At 35.8% G+C, this 23,703-nt stretch overlaps 1 protein-coding gene across 16 annotated transcripts in view; it reads left to right on the forward strand.

Moving 5' to 3' along the window:
* LOC136031843 (collagen alpha chain CG42342-like) overlaps nt 1–23,703 on the forward strand; it is a 199,011-nt gene that overhangs the window by 95,401 nt on the left and 79,907 nt on the right. For 9 of the 16 annotated variants that reach the window (XM_065711681.1, XM_065711682.1, XM_065711687.1 and 6 more), the window contains 5 exons: nt 184–219; nt 8,706–8,780; nt 15,322–15,375; nt 21,135–21,230; nt 22,883–22,930. In XM_065711681.1, coding sequence (XP_065567753.1) covers nt 184–219; nt 8,706–8,780; nt 15,322–15,375; nt 21,135–21,230; nt 22,883–22,930 — 309 coding nt within the window. The remainder of the gene's footprint in view (nt 1–183; nt 220–8,705; nt 8,781–15,321; nt 15,376–21,134; nt 21,231–22,882; nt 22,931–23,703) is intronic. The other 7 variants (XM_065711688.1, XM_065711694.1, XM_065711697.1 and 4 more) reach the window with 3 other exon arrangements.

Below are 23,703 nucleotides of genomic sequence, written 5' to 3' on the forward strand. Positions count from 1 at the left end.
TATTGCCAATTGAATCGACTAGCATATATACTTCCAATTGAGGGTAGTCCCTAGCTCATGTAGTTCAATCCTAGTTACGCCTATGCTAGCAGAAGGTGATGGCTTTTTGTAAATAACACCCTTTACATTTATTATATTATTTACTGTATTAACAATGCTTGACAGTGTCCTTTGTGTTTTCAGGGACCTATAGGTCTGGATGGGCCCAAAGGGGATGCGGTAAGTTAATATTTATTATAATTTTTAGTTTTATTTTATAGACTTTCTTCTTAATTTCCTAATAGAGTTTATTATTTAAGTGATAATTGCCTGAGCTATACTTACTAGCTATAAAAGTAATATTTTTGAGTGAAAACTTCTCAGGATACTTATAATACCAATAATAAAGAAATAACAAAAGGTGGCAGAATCAAGAAGATAAAATATTCAAGTCAGCATCACACATGGATATTGAAAACTTAAACCGACGTTAATAGAATTTGAAACTGAATCTAATATGTCCTTAAGTTTATTTCAACTCGATTTAAATGCGTTCTTTTTTAATAATAACTGTTGTTTTGAACTGTCTGCGAGAGAGAGAGAGAGAGAGAGAGAGAGAGAGAGAGAGAGAGAGAGAGAGAGAGAGAGAGAGAGAGAGAGAGAGAGAGAGACAGAAAGAGAGAGAGAGAGAGAGAGAGAGAGAGTGAGAGAGAGAGAGAGAGAGAGAGAGATTGGTAACAAGAGAATGAGAGATAATTTCACTTCCCGTTAAGGGTAATCCTTTTATTATTTGTTTGTTTAGTTTTTGTTTCAACACCAATTATTTTAATATTTGACAATAATATTTTTAATTCAACTGGGCTATGACTATGTTAGAAAAGATGAGATGAGCACAGAGAGATGAGATTAGGTTAGAGGAGGAGAGAGAGAGGAGGATAGACCTACAAGTGACATAATTATATTTCTTTTCGTGGATCTTTGCTGAAGCAAGTCGACTCTGCGCAACACTAACAACTCACCGCAGCACCAAGCCGCCTGAGGTCAACACAGCCATGCGTGTTCCTTCTCCATTCCAATATATCTGTCGTTTAATAGGCTTCAACTTCCTTGAGGGTTACCACACCTCAGAGTAATCCTGCAGTGCCGTTTGCAGTCACGGTTCTGGCTAGACAAACCCATGAATGGTGGACCCTGAGGCCACTACGAGGTCATGCAAGCAGGGTTCCTTTTTTGAGGATAAGGAGGGAAGAGCTTAGGACAGAGTGGAGACCCAAACTGTTTCACAACACCGGAACAGCTACAACCTTATTGCGATTCAAAACACCTCAAATGACAAAAAGAATTCAGGCAAGAGAGTGAATTAACTTTTTTATCATATGGCCTACAGTAAACTGTTTGGAGAAGCTCGATCGAAAGTTCAATTTTTCAGCTATTGTTCAAGCAGGCTGGCTAAAGTCCCCGCCACAATTCTTCAATTCTAGGAGGATGTGAACAATTCCAGAAAACTTAGAATTTTTAGATTCTAAGAAAACCAATTAAAAGCATAAAAAAATCGATCTAGTCTGATAGGTTCAAGCAGGCTGGCTAAAGTCCCCGCCAAAATTCTTCAACGAACGATAGGCCTGGAGCATAAAAGGCTGGACCTACTCCGGTATCATCTGTTGATGGTAGAACTTTACTCTACCAAGCTCCTTCTCACGTTACTACCTGCAGATGAGATATCCCGTCATGGCGCCGTCGGAATGGACCTCTCTCATCTATGCCTAATCAGAACCCTGACTGTGAATAGCATTGTAGAGTGACCTTGAGGACTGGTGCTCTTCGAGGCAATTGTAACATAGTGAACGTCATAGTGTTGCACTGGACTCTTCGAAATGGATAGTTCTTTTGGGCTTTGTTTGTTTTGGTGGGTTTTATGCACTTTCATTCTTGCTACTGTTTATTATGGACTGTCTTCCCATGTAGTGACCAAGATGGGCCAAGACTTTCACAAATTATCCATTGGACTGAAGGTCCTGAGGAGTTCATACATTCTGACTAAGTCCCTGATTTGAAATAGTGGAGCCGTTTGCTTTTCATGACGACCTTCATGGAGCCTTCATGAAGCATGGAGCCTTCATGAAGCATGATGGCTTCAACGAATTAAGTGGGCCTTGGAGCCTTCATGAAGCAATGATGGCTTCAACGAATTAAGTAAAATAAAAATTACAACTTGGATCATTTGACGCTGGAAGATAACTAACTTATTGGATTGGGCATTTTGACTAATGAATTAAATCAAAAACAAGTTTTTTCAACTAAAATTCAGGAGCAAATTTAAATTCAAAACGAACAGAAATTATTTCATATATTAGGGGGATTTCCTCATCCTCAATACTTCGCTCTTTACGCTAAAGTTTGACTTTTTGTTCCAATTATTTAAAAATCTTGAAATACAAGCGCGGTTTAATTAGGATCATAAGCCTTTTTAAAAGTTCTCGCAAAAAATTAACGTAAAGAGGTATTAAGGAGGGGGCAACCTCTTAATATACGTAATAATTTCTGTTAGTTTTGAAATTTAATATTGCTCCTCACATTCAGTTGAAAAAACTTTTTTTTTTTGTTTAATTTCTCATCTTTTTTATGTAATATCAGGAAATCTAGCTCCGCTCCATGGGAAATTCCCCTCCTCCACGAAAAATTCCTCCATGGAAAGATCCTTCCACGTAGCCCTCCTCCATGAAAATCCCCCAATTCTGAAAAAAATATCTCTTTGTTTCCCAATAGCTAGTACTATATATAAATAATGGGTCGAGTTCATAGCTTGCAGCCCTTCCCCAAGGGGCTGTGGGGGTCAAGTCATCCTCAAAGACATAATTATGTGATTCTTAGAATGTGTTGAACAAAATGGCTATCTCAAAGTTTTTTTTCGGATGACAATCGGAAAAGGATGGTGGGAGGGGGGATAGCTGCCCTCCAATATTTTGGTCTCTTAAAAAGCGCACTAGAATTTCTTATTTCTGATCAAGCGAACCACCTCTCGATCCTTTAGGATCAATGGTTCGATACAATTACCCCTGAAAAAAAAAATACAAATAAACACGCAGCCGTTTATTTGGTAATAAACCCGTTTATAAGGTAATAAGGTAAAACCCGGTAATAAGCCGTTTATTTGGTTTATTTTGGTAATTTTTCTTTTTGTAAAAAATGCAAATTTCCACATTTTTGTACATACAGCTTGAAACCTATATAGTAGGGTTCTCTTATGTGCTGAATTCGATAGAGTAATTTTCATTAAGATTACTTGATGTTTTGAGGTGTTTCCCCCATTTTTGTAAAATTAGGCAAATTTTCTTAGGCTCGTAACTTTTGTTGGATAACATTAAACTTGATGAATTTTATAATTTTAAATAAGAATAAAAACTCATTTCTTTTGATGTATCCATTGTTATCAAGACTCTTTCTTAGATTTTCAATTATTATTGAGCCGCATCGCTCCTTATAGTTCGTTACCACATACTGTTTGATTTAGAAGTTTGAACTGGCTTTGTTAGGAGTTTCAAAACTTATCGTTAGGGGGACATGAAATTAGATAATGCAGAATTTATTTCTTAAGGTAGTTTAGATCAGGTACAAAGGCAGGGAGTAGAGCTCACGATGAATAAGAAAGCTTCTAAGGCTAGTTTTGGTTGAGAGCATGTTAATAATAAAAATCTAGTTGCACAGTTTATGACTCAAAAAGTGCAAGGTATATGTCATAGACTATGACTCGTAGTGGTATATGCCAACCTGTCAGTTGGCTAACCAGCCAACTGACTCAGACTGTAATGGCAAGATTACAGATAGAAATACGGCATTTTTATCAGAGTAGTTTAAAGTCCAGGCTGGTACTAGTAAGAGTAGGTAGTATCTTAGTTTAGGCCATGTGGGGAAATAAAAATAGTAATGGTTTTCTAGACTAGAAACCTATAGCGCTTTAGGATATTCTTACGGCATTAAAAAATAACACTATTCTTGTTTCTTTTGAAAGGGTTTCGTGTTTTCAGTAAAACGTTAGTTTTGCATAATCATACAAACAAAGGAAAATATCATCCGTCAGTTCATCTACAGAATTTTTACACAGATTTGTTGTATAAGCACGAGGCAATAGGTCTTCTACATTTTAAGCTTCAACTTCGCTCTTTACTCTTATCAGAATTTTATTTTCAAACTAGTTATGGAAACGGGGCTTGAATTAGAGACAAGGAAAGTGTTAGGGAGGGACGGTCAGATAGTTTTCATAGCCTGTGTTAAATTTGTTAAAATTGCAACAGTGTTAAAATTGAAAATAATGAGAAAATTTTATTTAATTTACTAATGAGAGAATATTTATTTAATGAAGGGGTTCTAGAGAATATATTAAAAGGATGAAAGTATGATTAGGCTTAAAATTTTAATCGTATAATAAACAGATTTTGATCTAAATTAGAGATAAGAACATTCAAAAATTGGGATTATGATTTTTGAGAAAAGGAAAGTACCTAGGAGTTTTTGGAAAAAATTTACTAAGCCCCTTAGTAAGAAAGGACATTTGAATGAATCTGGTAATTAGTGAATCATTTAGATTTGTTCTGCTTGGATGCAGCCACTTAAATTGCAATTAATGAGAATAAAGAGGCATTGTTAGATAGCCCAAAGATTGACTGAGTAGGTTACTTTACCTACCTAGGTTTATTAATAATGACAATGCAAGCAGTACAGGTGTGAAAAGTGAAATAGCCAGGGTTTAGTCTGTTTTTCAGTAGCTGAAATTAGGGTTGGGAAGAATAGGACGGTAAGTGTTACAGCTAAGATTGGGGCATTACATGCCATGGAAACAATAGTGATCAAGCAATGCCCTGAACCACGTGGTCTTTGAAAAGTTGAGGAAGATATGCTTGATGGTTTCTAGTGGGAAATTTCAAGGCTAGTTTTAGCAATTCATTCAAACGGCTGTTTATCAAAATTGCTGCCAACAGCTGCCTTGGTGAAGTGAGGAGCTGCCATTAATATTAGTAACTATTTTTGCCATATCCCCAATAAGCATGTCAGATACACCAGACGAATAATTGAAAAAGTCTTAGCTTGTCGACTCTTGCTAAATTATACAATGAAAATATACTTCATACCGAACCACAAATCTTTTAACTTCGTTTATATTCATGTACAAAAATGTCGGTTATTGAAATATATCTCAACAAGTAACTGTTCCTTGTCAAAATTGTATTATCTATTTTCGCTGCACTTAGACATAGAGTTGTCTATAGCCCTTAAATATTCAAATAGTCTGTTAAAGCCACTTTTATTTGGCATCCTCTTAACTTTTAACTATCAATCTGTGAATAATATTAAAGCATTCAACTCGCTTGTCAAGTTCACTTTAAAAAGTCGTTCCGGGCTTGAAAGTATAATTGGATATTCAATATGACAGATGTTGTTGAGGTGTTGTTAAAAATCAGTTACTCTTTCGAAAAAAAAAAAACATTTCAAATAGTTAACTTCTTGGTAAGTTAACAAGGCGTTAACAAGACAGTAATCGCTGTCTTTTGCGGGTTTACGTGACTCAGGATCCTGAGTAGGCATACCTGCAGGTAGGGAAGTCCTACTTTAGTTATATCATAATTATTCTACATGTTCTCTTAATTCTCATGCATAGCGGTTCTTTTTCTTCTTTGGAATTATTTGTCCCTGACCCTGAAATTTAAGAAAAGCCGAAGTAAATTTGTTAGAATAAGCCTGCTTCTGAACCTCTCGATATAGATCTAATATTCTTCTGTTGTGTTCCCCTTCCTCTGCACTTAATAGGTCTTTGAGGAGAGTCAGTACTTAACCAGTATGAATTGTTTCTTGTTCATATCCTATTAATTTGTAAAATAAAAGAATTGAAATAAAAGACCTTAATATTAATATTCCTTTTTTGACTTTTAAATAATTAACCGTCCCCAGAATACTTATGAATAAAGAGCGAGGTATTTAGGAGGAGATAAATACCTCGCTCTTTATGCTATAGTATTTTTAGTAATTTCAACTATTCATTCTACGGCCTTTCTGATTCAGGGGTCATTCTTAAAGAATTGGGACAAAACTTGCGATTTAGTGTAAAGAACGAGGTATTAACGAGGGTACAAACCCTCTCATATACATAATAAAAATTAAAGAATATAAAAGTTTGTTACGTAAGATAATTCTTAAGTTACGTATATTTTTTACTAATAGAAAAATTCGTTAAAAATAAAAATTTATAGTTGCCTTTTTATGTAACCGAAAAATTGCATGGCAACTAGGCCTCCTTTCCCATCCCTTATTTCTCAAAATCGTCTGATCAAAACTAAGAGAAAGCCATTTAGCCAAAAAAGGAATTAATATGCAAATTTCATTTTAATAATTTATGTGTGGAGAGCCAAAATCAAACATGCATTAATTCAAAAACGTTCAGAAATTACATAAAAAAAACTAGTTTTTTTAACTGAAAGTAAGGAGCGACATTAAAACTTAAAACGAACAGAAATTACTCCGTATATGAAATGGGTTGTCCCCTCCGCAATCCCTCGCTCTTTACGCTAAAGTTTGACTCTTTGCCACAATTCTGCTTTTTAATACAATTAAAAGCTTTAGCGTAAAGAGCGAGGGATTGCGGAGGGGACAACCCATTTCATATACGGAGTAATTTCTGTTCGTTTTAAGTTTTAATGTCGCTCCTTACTTTCAGTTAAAAAAACTAGTTTTTTTTTATGTAATCTCTGACATAGATCTGCATGATTTTCTGCTGTGCCTCTCTTTCTATATACTTTAGATGTGTCAGAAGATGTTTAATATTCTTCTTTTTTTTACAATTTTGCAAAATAGTAAAAAGGACATATAAGAATATGGCCTTCATACCACATAAAAGAATATGCCTTTTACCTTCTTAATTTATTTAATGATCCAATATGTATTTACATTCCCTTTTTTTTATAAATTTTTGGCGGGAGTAGACTTACTAATCCTAAAAAAAAACTTAAAATTGTGAGCAGAACATTTAATAGCCGTACATTAGGCGTTAGCTTTGAAAGTAAAACGTTTTGTTGGATTATGCCGCCTAATATGCAGCTCTTTTTAATTTAACAAGTCTACGAAACATCTTAACAATAGAATAATAGTAGTTTAATTAAAAAGCCAGCTACAACCTGAATCCCCTGATGTTTCAACCCTTCAAATGATAGTTTTGTTCACATCTCTAGACGGATCAAAATTATGTTCCTCCCACCAAAAGATACCTGAAAATGAAACACGCAACCCAGGCTCAATATACATTTCGAGGAATGTTTTGACTGAAGTCTCACATAAAATTTTGCTTAATGATGGCTTTAAAAGCTTTTAACTGCCTGATAGCTTTAGCAACAACTATTGACTCAATCAGCAACTGTACAATTGTTATCAGAATTTTGCGTATATGTTGCGGATTAAATGAGCCATTTCAGAAAATAATCTGATCAAATAACTTTTTTTTTCTAGGTTTTAGTGTCAAAGGGTTTGATCAACTTTTAGCTTTTCCTAAGTAAAGAGCGATATGTGTAAAATGTACTGTTTAAGGCTTATAAAATGAAATAAAACAATTTAACTAATCCATACGTACACCAAGATGAAGCTTGTCTGGGAGCTATTAAATAAGGTCAATCAGCTATTAAAATAAATTCAAAATCGCAAATTTTTAAGTAAATTTTCCTTTCAAGTTACGATAAATATGTCCTACCTATTCTCTTTCTTGCATCCCTGAACTTCCAAAATATATCAATGAGTCGGATGATAACCCCTTCGCTCAGGGAGTTGTGTTTGACAACTCTGCATTAACATATAGACATAAAATTATTGTTATATCTTCATTTTCTTTCTTTACCGCCCATTGTTATGGGTCGTACATAATGACATTCATCACAGTTGCCTTGTATGTCCTGGTCACCGTTACCCTGGCCAGGACCATACAACAATCTTTGTGTATAGGTACATAATCAAAAATTTGGAAACCGAGTGCCTCAGAGGCCGTAAAATAACACCGTAACACCGTAAAATAAAATTGACAAAGAGAAGCTATGACTCGGATTATAGTGTATCGATTATCTGGTAGAAGGAGTTTTCGAGATTTATGTGTTTGGATAATTTCGAACGCATTCAAGTGCCCTTCAGAAGAGTTGCTTTAATTGACCTACTAGAAACTAAATTAGTAGGCCTGCTCAATGACAAAATGTTTTTTTCCCCTTAGGACATTAATTTCTCGTTTTTTGTCAAAATCCCCTTTTGGGAAGAGTAGGACTACGCAAAAATAATACTCAATCAGTCGTCATGACACTAAAATAAAATAACTAAATAAATAAGTTAAATCGATCAACTTGGCCTCTGAATGGCTCATTTATTGGTTATTATAAATTTTCTTTCTATAATCCACTCCCATATTTTTCTTTCCTGTTTTTATCAGCTGTGATACATTTATGCCTTTCCATTAGGCCATAAATATGTCACCCATATCTTCACCGCGAAAGTCCCCAGCTTAATATATAGGAGCGACAAATTGCTTTAAGTTTTTTGACACTGGCTGTTTATTTCGGCCTCGTTTTTTACAGATCAATCTTCGATTTCTGTTCGCTTGTCATCATAAGCACAAAAACGTTGTTGAAGTATTAGGAAACCATCCATCTGTCATTGGATTACGTCACTATTGTTTAAAAATTTGTGGACTTTGTTTTTCGTTTTAGGGTAGACCTGGTGAGAAAGGACAAAAAGGAGAATCAGCAACAGCTGGGTATGATTTCTTCCATCATGCTTCTAAGGTATGGTTTCTCTTCCTTTGGTGATTTCTCAACTCTGAGTTATTCTCTTATACTGCATTAATCATTTTGTTTTATTGCATTTGTTGTTGGCCAAGTGATTAATGTGCATATTGCTCACAACGCATGAAAAATATGAAAAATGATTGTCTGTGCTAGGATAAGACCAAAGAGAAAAAGACTGATTTTTTTTTTTATTTCGTGGCAAAAAGTGTCCTTAGCTGCACCAGTTTACATCTATGACGTATTTCCGTAGCGTCAATCATATTTTTTTTAAGACCGACAGATAATCAGAGGTGTAATTTGCTATGGGGTAAGGGGGGACAACTGCCCCTGTCAGACTATATCAGTAACGTACATTCACCGCTATTTTATTATATTAATAAAAAAGCGATGAAATTCTATACAGAACGGTATATATAAATAATATATTATAGGCATACGTAGCCCTGACTTCTCAATAGGCCCCTCTTGGAGATGTAGGACTACGCCTACATGTCCGAGAGAGGAGCCTTACTCAGAAGGTGGTCTACGTATATGATGTTATCATACTAGTTTCGTATTTCCATTCTGATTGGGTATTAACTAGATCTACATGCTATGTCAAGCGTTTTACAATTTACATCGTTACGTACTGAAGGCCAAACTCCAGTTTACCCTCCCCCCCGCTGGAGTTTACTTTCTTCTAAAAGCTTGTCGAAACTAAGATAAGCCCGCACAATTCAAGCATCCGCAGAAACGGCTCAGTTTCCTTTAGTATATCTTTACCTTTATGGTACTATATGCTTAACATCTTATTGAATATTTTAAATCAATCAGAAGCACTAAAACTTAAATTCAACCTTATTTGTTTACCTTGATAAGTTAAGCCACCAAGAGCAAAAAAAATAGTCGCACGATGTTTTTACAAGTAGACCCTTTTGGTCTTTGTGATGCGACCTTGTGTACAGCACTGAATATCCAGTCATGCGAGACCTAAGTCTTATAAGGCCAAGCAACGTTTAACACCGAGTGTCAAAATTATGATGCAGCTGTCCAAAATCAGAGGACACTAAATCCATAACTATTATTTTATAGAAATGGTGCCTAAAGTTTAAGACCCGGAAATTCCTAGTACGTAAAAAGGGGAAAAAAAGGCATAGGCGAAACTATGTGAAAGGAAAACATTGACTTTTTTTCTTTTCTTTGTCTGACAGCATGAGAAATAAAAAAAAAAATCTGGCTGGGTTAAATGTCCTTTGACCCAGTTTGAATAATAAACGAAAGACGGTTGCCCAAACTCGAAGACATGAAATCAAAGTTAAAAATTTCAAAAATAGCTAGTACTTAAGAAAAAAAATTACAGTAGAATAGTGGGGCCCGTTAAACATAGAATCTTGCATTTCTAGCAAAAAGAACCAAAATTAGTGGAAATATAGACTAAAGCACGGGGAATCTAATGGTGACGTGAAGCACGTCTAGCGGGCGCTCTAAAGCACTTCAAGATTTGGTAGAAACACGGTTTGAAATACCGAGAGTCGAGTGGCGTTGAAAAGAAAGTGAATCTGTAAGCCAGAATCTGGTCCTGACATGTCTTAATGCCCGCTTCAAGCACGAAAATAGAAAAATTTACAAAACATTAGTTTCTTAGGACAAGCGATAATTGAAATGACATCGAAGAGGCAATACGAAGCGCGATTTAGAGCAGAGCCTCTAAATCCAGCAGAGCCCACGGCATGACACGAAGAGAATGAAGGATCTCGAACACACATAGAGACCTACATGGCACTTTTTCAGAGATACGCACCTAAAAAAGCCATTTCCGTTTGCACATCCTGGGTTGACAGAAGTCTGTCCATGGATAATCTCTTTTCTTGGAACAGGTACTTCCTCAACTTGTTTACCGATTCTTCTCACTGGATCGGTCATATACAGGCACAATGGACTTCTCAGTCTATGCGAAGCTATTTTCAGTGAGCTCTTGAAGAGGAGAAGGCAGGCAGTTGAAGACTGGTGTTTTGGCACTATGCACTTCCCATGCTTTCTAAAACCCTCCTTTGCCATACCATAGGAATGTGGACACAATGTCTCAACCACTTAGAGCACGAAAAAAAGTGACTGCGCCTTCTCTTCGCCAAGTGCAGTTGTGATGTCGTGAAAGGAATGTAGTGGAAACTCTTCCCTTTGCCGTAGGGTACGTACAGTTGATCAACCCCAATAATAAAGTACTTTGCGATGAGCAGTACAACTACGCATGAGTCAATCGTTCTGACAGTGATGAATTTCATGTTGTATCCCGCTTGATGAAGGCAGTGCAGGACTATCCTGCTATCTCCCCTCGTGGCTGATAGTATAAATTTCAGCCAAGTCAACTGGAATAGTACTTCTTGCACTGTCACCAGAAGTCACGACAACCAAATGATTGGTAACAGTTTCGCATATATTTTTTTTGCCATGAACTCGAATAGGCTCTGCTTGTTGTCTGAACACTGAAGGACACTTGTACAGTTTTTTGGAATTGGCGTTCTATCTTCAACCTTTGTCCAATACATAGCCTTGCCCTGCTTTTCTCGTGTAGACGTTTTCAAGCTGTCAGACTTATAAACGTCAAAGATGACGTCAACTCGCTATGTTTCACTTGTGAACTGCTTACGAAAGTATTGGCAGGTTTCTTCTGTAACATGTTTGCCAAACGTTTTGCTTTTTCGCTTTATAAGGTGGACTAAGACAGCAGCATCAAAAACCATGGAATCGGCATGAGGTTTCTCGGTCGCAACTTCAGAAGAATAAGCTATTAGCAGAGTTACAATATCAGACTTCGTACCGTGTCTCAGATTACACTTATGAGAGATTGAAAGAGGGAAAGGCTAGTTCTTGTGTTTGAAAATCTCTGCCAAGTCAGCGCCTCCTGTGGTGCAGCCAATATAGAGTTTGAAAAATAGGGCCGAATCTGACTGGCCATCTGAAGGATCGAATACGACTTCGGTATCGATGATGGAATGGGATTTAAAGATAATGGCATCTTGTTTTGTGTTATCGGTGAATCAATAGGTTTTGTACGTTTTACAAAACGCTCTTCCGCAAAAGTATCATACTGGGATTTGCCAATAATTTCCAGACTGTGGTAACTACTGATAGCACGGGAGTGGGAATTTTCCCCAGGTGGCACTTTTCACCTTATGGGCTGCTAAGTCTAGGAAACAATACGAAGAATGACACGAATCTTAGTTCTGACTACTACGGTGAGGTAATTAATTTACGGGGAGATTTTTGGCATTGTTATCCGCTAAATCTGAGTGAAGTCGTCACTGTAACAGTCATACCTCACTTGCGCTTTTTTTGTGCTTCGGTTGCTTTATAGGGCGCTATAGAGCAATTGCCCGACTTCCTACCCATCATCATTGACGCGCTTTGACACGCATACTCGAGCTGCTATTTGTCATTGCCGGACTTCTGTTACTCTAAACTGTGTTTTCGCCAGTTTTTGTATTCCCTAGAATTTGTGCTTCCATTTTGCGCTTTACGCGTGTTCATTAGAGCTCTATTGCGCGCTTCAGAGCAATCCTTTGCTTTTTATTTAGCCACCGTTGGAATCTCAATATCTTAAAACGTATTGTCAGAAGTTTTGATGCGTCTATAGAGACTGGTAAACTTGCTCTTTCTTGCGCTTCGGGTAATCGTAAAGGCGTTTTCGAGTGTCCGCTCGACATGCTTCCCATCACCATTGTACTTTCCGTGCTTTAATCTATACCTCCACCAATATTGGTGCTTTTTGCCAGAAGGATTCTAGTGATATTATCCGTTTAATTACTCCCTAGAATAGATAGAGCTAAGAATGTAAAGACTTTTGTTTTGGGGTAATTCTTGGTCTAGCTACGATTGGAAACTCCAAAAAGGGAGTAATATTTATCAAATCAACTGTCAGGAATATAAAGACCCAATTTTTTCTTAACTAGTGGCCTAGCACATGAAATAGGCCAAAAGAGGTCACGCTGGATTCAATGTCGTTTTGACCGCTATCAAGCTTGTTTATTAAGCAGCCGATGAATTATGACATATGAGATTTATATTGTCTAGCAAAGACCAAAATCTAAGGGGCTAGTCCCTCTTCACCAGATGGAAACCTTCAAGTGCCACTTGTTTTGCCTGACGTGGGACACTGCGCTGCCCCCTCCTTCGAATTGCGCATAGCACACTTCATGGTAAAAATGATGTGCTTCAGTCACACTTTGCCTTTTTGCATCATACGCAGCATATTTCGCACCTCACATGCCAGACCTCTATAGTGCATAGCACTCGCCACCTGATGTACACAATTTTCGAAGCTGAGCATCCCTTTCCTAAATGAAAAGACATAAAGTCCAACCAAAGCAGAAACATTATAGATCGTATGATTCTGGGAAGGGGTCCTTTTTTCTGGAGCAAATATCCTGTAATTAAAGTTTTTTACTTTCAAGAGCGGAAATAATGCTCCTTTTGAAAGATAATATCTATCTCTTACCGCCAGGGGAAGGTAAGAGATAGTTAAAACGGCGAAACTGAGTTTAGTTCTATTTCAATTGAAGTCCTTTGAGTTTGGATACCCATGTCTTTTTCCACTGCTTTTTGGAAGATTAAATATTTACAGTGCTTATGCTTTATGAAATATAATATATAGGACTCCAAGTATGCGATTTTTTTGCCGGCACTACCGTGAGTGAAAATCTCAATAAGTAGGCCTGCTTACATGCATTGACATCAAAAGTTTTATTACGATCTTGAAAAGCTTTTTGAAACTTTTCCAAGAAGCTTCTCAGGAAATATATAGATATATTTTAAATTACGTTTCATCTCTTCTATTTGAATGTTATTTTTGTCGGAAATAAAAATGTAATGAATTTAATTCAAATGCAAAAAAATATAACACATTCAGCGCATGATAATCATATACTTTAGTGTAAAGTCTCTAAAATATACTTTACATTGTGACACATTCAAATATGATACAAATGGATACAGTAGCTTAATGTGCAGTAGTTTACTGATAGTGAAATTAAGGTGATAAATGGCCTGTCTTACGGCCTAATTCGGCCTTTCTATTGATGGTCTTATGAGATATGTATGCATTTGTGACCCAGGTTGAATGGGGAAGTCTCAATATACTATACATTGTGACACAATAAAATAAAGTAAAAATAGGTGCATTAGCTTACTATAAAGTGGTTTACTCATAGTAGAATTGCGGTGATAAATTGGCCTGTCTCACGGCCTAGTTCAGCCTTTCTTAGGATTTTCTGAGAGGTTCTTGGATAAATTTCATACCTATAGTTTGAAAGCAGTCTTATAGTACGTGACCTGACATCAAAATTGTCCTACAGCTTGAAATCTTCAGCTAGATTCTAAATTTTTTATAATTTATTAATAAAATATCTATAATATTAAATAATAAAATTATATTATTGTAAATATATTTTTTTCACAACAATTGGCTGGGTAGAGAATTTAAAGTGGCGAAACCCTATAGGCCAGTGTATTCTCCTGATGAGCCCTTGTGTTGGGTTGTTGCCTCTGAATTATTTGTCTTTATTATTTTTTCTATTGTTTGGTAAATGACGACTTATACTTATTGACGACATGACTGCCTGTCCATGGATTATTCTTTATGGTTGATTGTGTATGGCTATGCTGTTTGACCTATGTGATTGTATGGATGAGTAGGGTTAAGGCCTCATTCAAGCGCTGGTCTATATTAATCACTAATTTAGGAAAACAGTCTTCCTTTTCTCCTTCTGTCTCTTTTTTTTTTTTTTTTTTTTTTTTTTTTTTTTTTTTTTTTTTTTTTTTTTTTTTTTTTTTTTTTTTGTGTGTGTGTGTTTGTGCTGTTGCATTGGTGATTTCTCTTTTCATGATATAACTTCAAAGAATCATGGAGTTAACTGCACAGTAAATGATTGGTAAATAAGCTAAGTTGTATGCTGTTTGCAATACTCTTTTTGTTACGTATTTGCTGTATTTCTTAGGTACAATTACTGGTTCACAGTCGCATGCTGGCTGTACGCCAAGGGCCACGTCCGAGGAGGTTTGGGGGGGGGATTTGAACCCCCTTCCCCTCCTGACATGTTTGCCCGACTAGTAAAAACGTAACAAAAATACATATAAAGAATTTTTGATACATGTTTAATTATTTGTACCCCCCCCCCCCAAAAAAAAACACCCCTTGGGCAAAGTCCTGGATACGGCCCTATGTACTCCATTGCGTTACAAAATATAACTATGTATACCTGTTCAACATTCTTCGTGATTTCAATGTATTGAATTACTAGAACAATTTACAAGCTTTGATGTGGAAATGCAAAAATTTTAAATTTAAGATTTTCGTATTTTATGAAAAAAAACAACTAGGTGAGGTACACCATAATTGGATGATAACTACACGACTGCACAGTTGAATAATCATTTAATTGTAGTATAAGTGAAATTCTATGCAATTTCACACAATTTTTTTTAAAGACAATTGAGACGATTTAACATGTAGACAATGGTCAACCAAAGGACTGTAAAAGTAAAGTTAAATAATTTCTTCCAGGGTCTCAAAAGTATGGGATTTAACTTGGATCCAGAATCAATAATTATGCTTAAGGTAATTTAGATATTCTTTCTTTCTTTTGTAATTAGCATGTAAAATTTTTTTATTAAAATTGAAAACGTTCCTTAGGTGAAATAATTTATCACAGCTAACAAAATAGTGCCAACTTAGTAAAAAGTCGCGGTTCTCCCACGTCTCCCCTCCCCCTTTGACTCCAAGGGTCATAATATAACTTTAATAACATTTATTTATTAACCACATATATCAAGGGTTGAGTAGTAAGGTGAAACACGAAAAAAAATGAAAAGTAGAAAAGGATTTATAGAAGAAACTATCAACAAAAACAAAAATAAAGCAAACAGATCAACCTTTTTGGTATCAATGCACACTTGGGCCCTAGTGGCGGCTCTGACCTCTCTTGCACCCAGTGTAATATCTTGATTTGCCCCCCCCCCCGTCTACCAAAAATTTTCCTCTACTTTACTCTTATAAAAATAAAATTTCGAAAATTACGAAATGACTATAAATGTTTGCGCCTCAAAAAATTTCTGCGCCCGGGGCAAGTGCTCCACCCCCTCCCTAAGGCTGTTCCAGTTGTGCAGTAATGTCCAGTTGTGCATTAATGCCTTAAATTTAGTTTTTTTTTGCAAGCGAACAACGTCAAAAACTTTTCAACGCTGTTTATATCTTTTTATTAACTGTGTTGAAAAACTATGTAGAACCAACTTTTTTTCAGAAAAGTATTTCCAAAGATTCATTGCTCAAGTACATTTTTTACGTTTATTTTCATCTTTTCAGTGTTAAAATATTTAACGAGGAAATAGTTTTCAGTGCTATATGTTCCAACAGTTAGAAATTGATACTGTTACATCGATTAATATTTTGACGAAAAAGCGGAGAAAATGTTTACTTACTACCCATAAACATCGCAAAAGGCATCGTAAACAAGAAAAAATCAACAAAAATAATAATAAAACTAACAGATCAAACCGTGATCAGGTGACAAGTGCCGATGTGTCCTTCTGACAGCCAGTTGTATAGATCGGTCAGCTTCTCAATAATTCTTGGCAAACGAAATTATTTCGCTATTTTTCTATTCCTTTGTCTAAGAGGAAGATAGAGGAGGAATTTAGGGCAACGGAAAAGGACTATTGAATATCTGTGATTTTGGTTTTCTTCTCGAATTTAGGGCTAAGGCCAAAGTTGAGACAAGCTTACCGAGGGCAATACGATTGTGTTACCCCTGCAATATATCCCCGCAATAAGCGTAAATCTTAGAAGAGATGGTTGCAGAGAATCAAGGAAAGGCTCATTCGATCTTACTGCTCGAATTATAGTGTCCTTTTTTAAGAATTAAATCCCTTAAGCTCTTTAAGATTATAGCATGTCTGTTATGAATCGCAACTAACAGAGTACATGTTTCGCCCGTAGTGTTCGATTTCGGCCAAATTGATTTATGTAATCACTCTTAAGTCTACTGATTACAAATCTAAGCATAGAGAAAATTACTCTAAATGATACTAAATGATCAAACGTTAGTCATTCATAATTCTCATATTTAATAACATCAAACAACATATTAAATAACATATTTATTTGAAACACTTTATATTCGTAAATCAAAGCAGGGTTTTACTTTCAACAAAATCTCCAACAATAAGCCAACAATATTCAAAATGGCCATCGTACGTACCTAGTATCTTGGAAGGGATCTGTTTTGATTTTCAAAGGTCAAAGCTAGCTTATATAAGATGTCAAACCTAAAAGGAGCAGACCATAACCATGAATGAAGAATGAAATCTGGAACAAACAGAGTGTACCATAAAAATGAAGCCAAACTCTAAAAACACATAGAAAAAGGCAGAGGCGCCATTTGGGGGGGGGGGGGCAGGGGTGGGCAAATGCCCACCCCAGATTTTCCAGGGGGCCCAAGCTTCCACCAAAAAGGGTCCTTTGCCGGCCATAATAATAACACTATTTGCTGTTAACCATTGTAAACTTTGAAAGCAGGTTAGATACATAATCTAATTCTCAAGTTCTGTCAAATGCCCGTTTCCTCGATGATTATATTAATATTATAAATTCTGAATATTTGCAGTAATTCCTCTAAGTTGATAGATAAAAATAGGTCAGTTCCTGGCCTATCATTTCTTGATGGAATCGTTCCTTGTCATCTTCCAATTGCACTACATAGAAGCAATTACGCGAGCGACGAAATCGCTGTCTCAGCAACTCCATGCCGTCGCCATCGACTTGGTTATTTCTCGATCGCGCACCCTGATTCAGGCCAGAAGAAGCAAACTCACCGACCTGCGTTCAGATGCTTCATTTGTATCGCTTTTCAAGAAGGCTAAAGAGTTTGCAACAGAACTCGAAATTGAAGTACCTGCTGTGAATGGACCCGCGACTAGACCCTCCTCTGTTGGTCAGAAAGGACGACCTTGAAGAATTCAAAAGATCACCAAGCATTGGAAACAATTTGTGACAACTTTGACGCTAGGAAAGAATTTCATCGAATCTGGAAATTGGACTACTACTTTGGCGGATGAAATGAAGCAAGAATACTTCAAAACTTTTGACCGTCTACTAGCCGAATTGGGCAGAAGGTTCACAGATAACTTGCCAGTGCTGAGTACGCTCGAAGCCTTGGATCCAAGCTCAACCAAGTTTATGGACACAGAGCTGCTCAAGCTTTTCTCTTCTCTTTACGGCGAGCTGGATATCGACAGCATTCTTCTCGAATCTCAAGCTGGTATTGCCCAGCGTTTCTTGCTCAATGAGAAGAAAAAGCCGGAAAACTTCCTAGACATTGTCGACCATCTTCAGGCATTACCAGTGGCCTACTCAGAAGTAATTAAAGTACTTCGTATTGCTGCCACACTTCCTGAGACAACAGCGAGCAATGAGCGTTTGTTTTCTAGCCTAGAAATAGTGAAAAACTACCTGCGGTCTACAACAGGAGATGATCGTCTCAGTCACCTCCTTTTGATATTTGCAGAGAAGGATTTAGTAAAAGCTTTGGACTACAACCAGCTTGTTGACGATTTTGCAAAGATGAAAGCTCGGCGGTTCCCCTTGTTACCTTGAATGTTGTTATATTTTTTTTCTTGTTATGTTTTTCCTTTTTGTAAATATATTTGATCTGGAAGATTTCCGCTGAAGGGACACTGAGATTTTGGTTACAACCCTCAGCATAACAATGAAGGTTACTTTCACCGACGTATTGTTTACTTAAATAAGAAAGTTTCTCCCTGAGGAATGCCAGCCTGTAGTCTGGTTGAATTTTCCACTTTCAGTTTAATCACTTAACCTCGTTGATTGTATTCTTCGTTTTTCATAATTAATCTTAGAGGTTAGTGTGGCTGAGTTCCACATTTGGTTACAGTACATTTCCAAGCAACACACGGGTGCTGAAAATGCATTTTTACTTAGAACATTCGGTCAATGTGCTGCCAAAACCCGGATTTTTCTTGCGCGACACAAAGTGAATCGGGGCGGGGGGGGGGCAGATGGAGTTCAGACCCACCCCAAGATTTGGCCCAAATGGCGCCTCTGGAAAAATGATTAAATAAAATAAATTTCTCAAAAGATAGAGTGTCGTTCGAGCTTTCCTGAAAACTTTACTACTCATATTAATTGTAATTTCCGCTAGTATTAAGTTTCATCTGCTCATTCATAGTAATTTCAGGTCGTTTTATTTTTGATATGCCACAAGCCATGACCTTACAATAGTTTTGTTCTAATAAAACAATATATATTTTGAAGGGTGTTAAGTATAAGGGATTTTCTTACATATTTTAAACTTTTCATTTTCATATTTTTAGCTCAATAAACTTTTCATTACGTTTTTTTTAGTTTAACTGATTTATAACGAAAACTCATAACCTGTCCACCATCTCTTAATATAAATTATTGCACTAGGGAAACCTACTTGAGCCTCCTGGCGCGAAGCAACTGACATTCTAAGCTTTACTTTACACTAGATAATTACATGAAACAAAAAAAAAAGAGAAAAGGGGAATGATGCTCGAGATTAAGACATAAACTTAAAAATCTACAAATTGAAGACAAGAGCTAAAATAAAAAAACATAAATGAAAACCAATTCAAAAATAGAAAAAAATATGAATCTGTTTAGATCTTTCACTAACAATATTTACATCTGCAAAAAAAAAAAAAAAGCTTATCATTTAATTTCTCAATTTACCTTTAAACTGAGGTCAGTGTTCTGCCCTAATGTTCATGTGATAATACATTCACCAAGCTAGGATCTTCTGTATTCTTTGTGATTCCATTTTAAAGAATGTTAAAAAGACATTTAATTGGACATTTTCTTAGTGAAGTAGCTACTGTGGAAAAATCTATCTTTTTTTACAGAATTGATACGCGTGAATAAACTGTATAAATTAAAAATGTCTTATTCTAGCAACGCTGTTCTTGACTAACCAATAGAAAAAGCTCATATCTACATACGAGACATGTCTTAAAAAGTTTTTTAGGATTATGAGGAAAATAATTGGAAAAAGATCTATATCATTTGAAAAAAAGTCCGAAAAGGTTTCCATCTTCGCTGCTACTGTTCTAGAGAAGCATCTTTAAAAAAATTTCAATATCACCAAAGTCTCTGGAACGTTATTCCAATGGGAAATCAAGTTGATTTACGATTTTCGTCAAGTAAACTTGAGATAAATCAGAGGGCATTCAGAAGGAGTAATTGAATTTTTCAGACGTCATAAACAATTAAGGATAGAGCTCGATTATGAAAAAAGGAATCTGATAGACGTCTAAAATTGCTTTTTCTCAGACTTAAAACTCTTGATTACTGAAAATCGAAATTTAGTCGGTTTATTCAGAAAGTGAAACATATTTTAAAATAAGGGTAAGCTAATAATAAGTGAACACAATCATCTTGACGAAACAATCTAAGCATCTACATACCTTGTTCAGCCTTAAATTAAGGTGGTTATAGAAGTCGTTCATAATGTAAAAAACGCTTTATTTTATATACTCCATGTGTGTTAGAATCAAATAAAATATAAATAAGTATTTTAATTGTACAGGAAGTAGTAGAAAACGTAATAAGTAGTTTAATTTACACAGGAATTTCTGTGTCGTAACGTCTCTATAAAGATTCAAGGACACATCTTGAACATTTTGGTAGTTTTTCTTTCTTTATTATGCTACTTTTCCCTCCAAGTTGCCGAATCCTAAGAGTCCTTTTGCTTGACATTGTTATGGAACTGTCTGCCTACTACTAAAAAAAAACAAAAAACAAACTAACATCGTTTACGTTTTTTTTTAACATTCTTAAAAACAGAGCACCTTGAAGAAAAGTGTAACCTGAATTAAACATAGCGATGGAAGACCTTACATGGAAAATATTGTTCATTGCTATTATAGCCTACTGATTAAGAGGTCATCGTAAGAGTTTTTCAGAGAGTGGTTTTATCCCCCCCCCACCAATATTCAATATGTTGTGTCCCTTTACCTAATTACTGAAAGTAACTACCACTACCTCATACGCTGAACACAGCAATGGCCGTCAGTGGCGATTGTTGCTTGTCCATATTTTTGCCATGTATATATTAAATGGTAGAATTATCTAACGCCCCCTCTGATTTCAAAATTTCTATGGTTCCTCCTGCATTTTTCATAGAATTTACCCGTTTTTTCGCTTCCCCCCCCCCCCTGCACTGAGAAATAAAATCCTATATTTATGCCTCGTCTCTGTCTCTGTTTATTGCATTGCATTATTTAATATAGGCATCGTAACCACTTTGAGCAGCCATCAAAACATTATAATATTTTTTACAGGGCGAAAAAGGTGAGCCAGGTCCCCCTGGCCCGTCAGGACCGACAGGACCTAGTGGTCTGCCAGGTTTTGATGGAAGAACTGGTGCCCCTGGAGAAGTAAGTTTCTTAGCTTTCTAGTCATTATTTTGTTTGATAGTCTGCACGCTACAATAGATTATATCTAATTAGTCACACTTAACCAGAGGTGGCAAAATATCAAATTACCCCATAGCTGGGTAGCCAAAGAACAGTTGACAACACACAAAAGTAAAATATATTCGCATTTCTTTGTGGGGCTCTAATTTCTAGGCAGTACTTTGGTGTAAGCTCACATTTTCCTAACTTTCTCATTTTGGAAACTGATATGAGTTTTGTCTCTGGCTTCATCTGTTACTTCTTAGAAGAACACAAAGAAACAATTTAAACGTAACTGTTTTTAACAAGAGCTTCAATTCTATCCTGGAGTCGAATTAGATCATAGATAGTAAATTATTAGCGAAGCAAAATTGAAATTTTTACTTTTAGGATTTTGCTTGAGCATATTCTGATATGTACTTTGTGCATCAGTGTCAAAGGAAAAGGTTGGACTACTGCATGGATCGGTTTGTACGAAGTCAGTTGTAATGCCAAACCCAAAATTAATTCGCATTCGTAAATTGACATAGCAAGTTCGGTTTGAATCGACTGAAGGCTTGGACCAAGTTTGCTCAAAAAGTCACGTGTGGACTTTGTTTTGAATAATTTGTGAATAAAGCAAAGTTCGTATCTATGGTATTCGGTTCAAATTTTACTCGGCCTTTGTGAGAATGGACCTTCGGTTTACCAGGAATGGACACTTACTTTAAATTTTAAACAACGGCGTTTTGGAAAAAGAAGGTAGACAAACTATAAAGGGTTATAAGTACTGCTGTTACCTGACCGCATTAAGGAGGACTAAGAAGAAAAAGGGAAACAACATACCAACAATTTCCATTGGGTTAATGCGAGTTCATGTAACCGAAGTGAGCTCTAAAAATTATTTGGCAATGGACGATAACTGTGTTCTTCTTCCTGGTAATAATGTTTATATTTGTGGGAAAATCCATTTATTTGACAATTTGACTTGACAGAAAAAAGCTTGCTGTCTCATCTAGTTTTTAACATTTTTATGAAAATGCATAAATTAGTTTGAGCGTATGACTTAAATCGTCTTTCGGCTATCTCATACTAAGAAAATATAGATTGTGTCTATGAAATAATAAAGCTAAATCAAATTTCAATGCGAAATTTTGTCGCAAACTTTCACTCAAATTAAATGACTAAAAACTTTCGGCTGAAGGACAAGCATGTTGTTCTAGAGGAGGTTAACGCGTGTAAACGCGGGTTCAGTTATAAGTTTTAAATCAGTTTTTGATATTTTTTATTTTGATTTAAATTGGATATGTACAAAAATACAAATAAAAAAGATAATGAGGGATATATAAAGATATCCCTTGATTTCCTATATTCTTCACTTAATTTGCCTGGTTTTTAGTTTTCTTGAATTTGTTTCCTCCCTCAGCTTTACCCGGTCTCGAATTTTAGTTCAGCCTAAATAACCGTATCTATCATATGCACTGCGTAGAGCAATGTTCCCGACTATCCTATGACCTTCTTCAGTAGATCAGGGCAAGGTCGTTTTTAACCCTTTTTGTGTGCGTGTTTGATCTTCTTTTGTTTTTTACTATTTTTTTAATAATAAAACTTGATCGCTGCCGTATTCGATATCTAATGGCTTGTATTTTTTTAAGGTTGGACCTAAAGGAGATGCTGGAATGCCAGGAATTCCTGGCTCAAAGGTGAGTTTTTTTTAAAGGTTTAGATAAAGCTGACTTTATTAAATACTCACAATAATAAACAAACCTCATGTGTTGAGACAAAACTCTGCTTAGACAGTTAAGACCCCTGTACGTACAATAAGATCAAAAGTAAAAATATGACAAAAAGGAATTTTTTTTTTAATGTGCAGAAAATATATCAACACAAAACACATTTCTCAGATACCGTCAAATTTGTATGAACTCCCCCTGTGGATTTTCCTCTAGCCATTAATTTTCACGAAAAATATAATTAGGTTTCGGCACGCATTGTCTTATTTTTTTTATTCTATAAATTTATGAGACCCTTTGTACCCTTACGGGTGTAATTCCAAGAGTAAATGTAAAAAAATGTCTTCAAAATAAAAGTAAAAAATAGTAAAACTTAAAAAAAAGCAGGAATAACTTTATATATAAGTGAACATTCTGCACCCCAAAATCCCCCGGTTTTGGTGATATGGTCTAATAAATACTTTTCTAAAAGCATTTTAGAGAAAAACAACTGTAATCAGCTGGTGGTTGCACATTTTTCTTTGTAGAGATTGCCTTTAAAGGCATTTCAACGAAAATTTTATTACTTACAGCAAATTTAAATAAAAAAGTAGTATAATTTTTAAACTAATATGGTGCAAAAAATTGTGAAACCACTAGCTAATATAGTGCAAAGTTTTTACTGTTTTAAAAAGGAGAGTTGAGAGAAAGAGTCAAACTTTAGCGTAAAAAGCTGGGCGTTGAAGAGGGAACAGCCCCTTTCA

This window comes from Artemia franciscana, chromosome 10 (genome assembly GCF_032884065.1).
Source record: "Artemia franciscana chromosome 10, ASM3288406v1, whole genome shotgun sequence".
Classification (NCBI taxonomy): Eukaryota; Metazoa; Arthropoda; class Branchiopoda; order Anostraca; family Artemiidae; genus Artemia; species Artemia franciscana.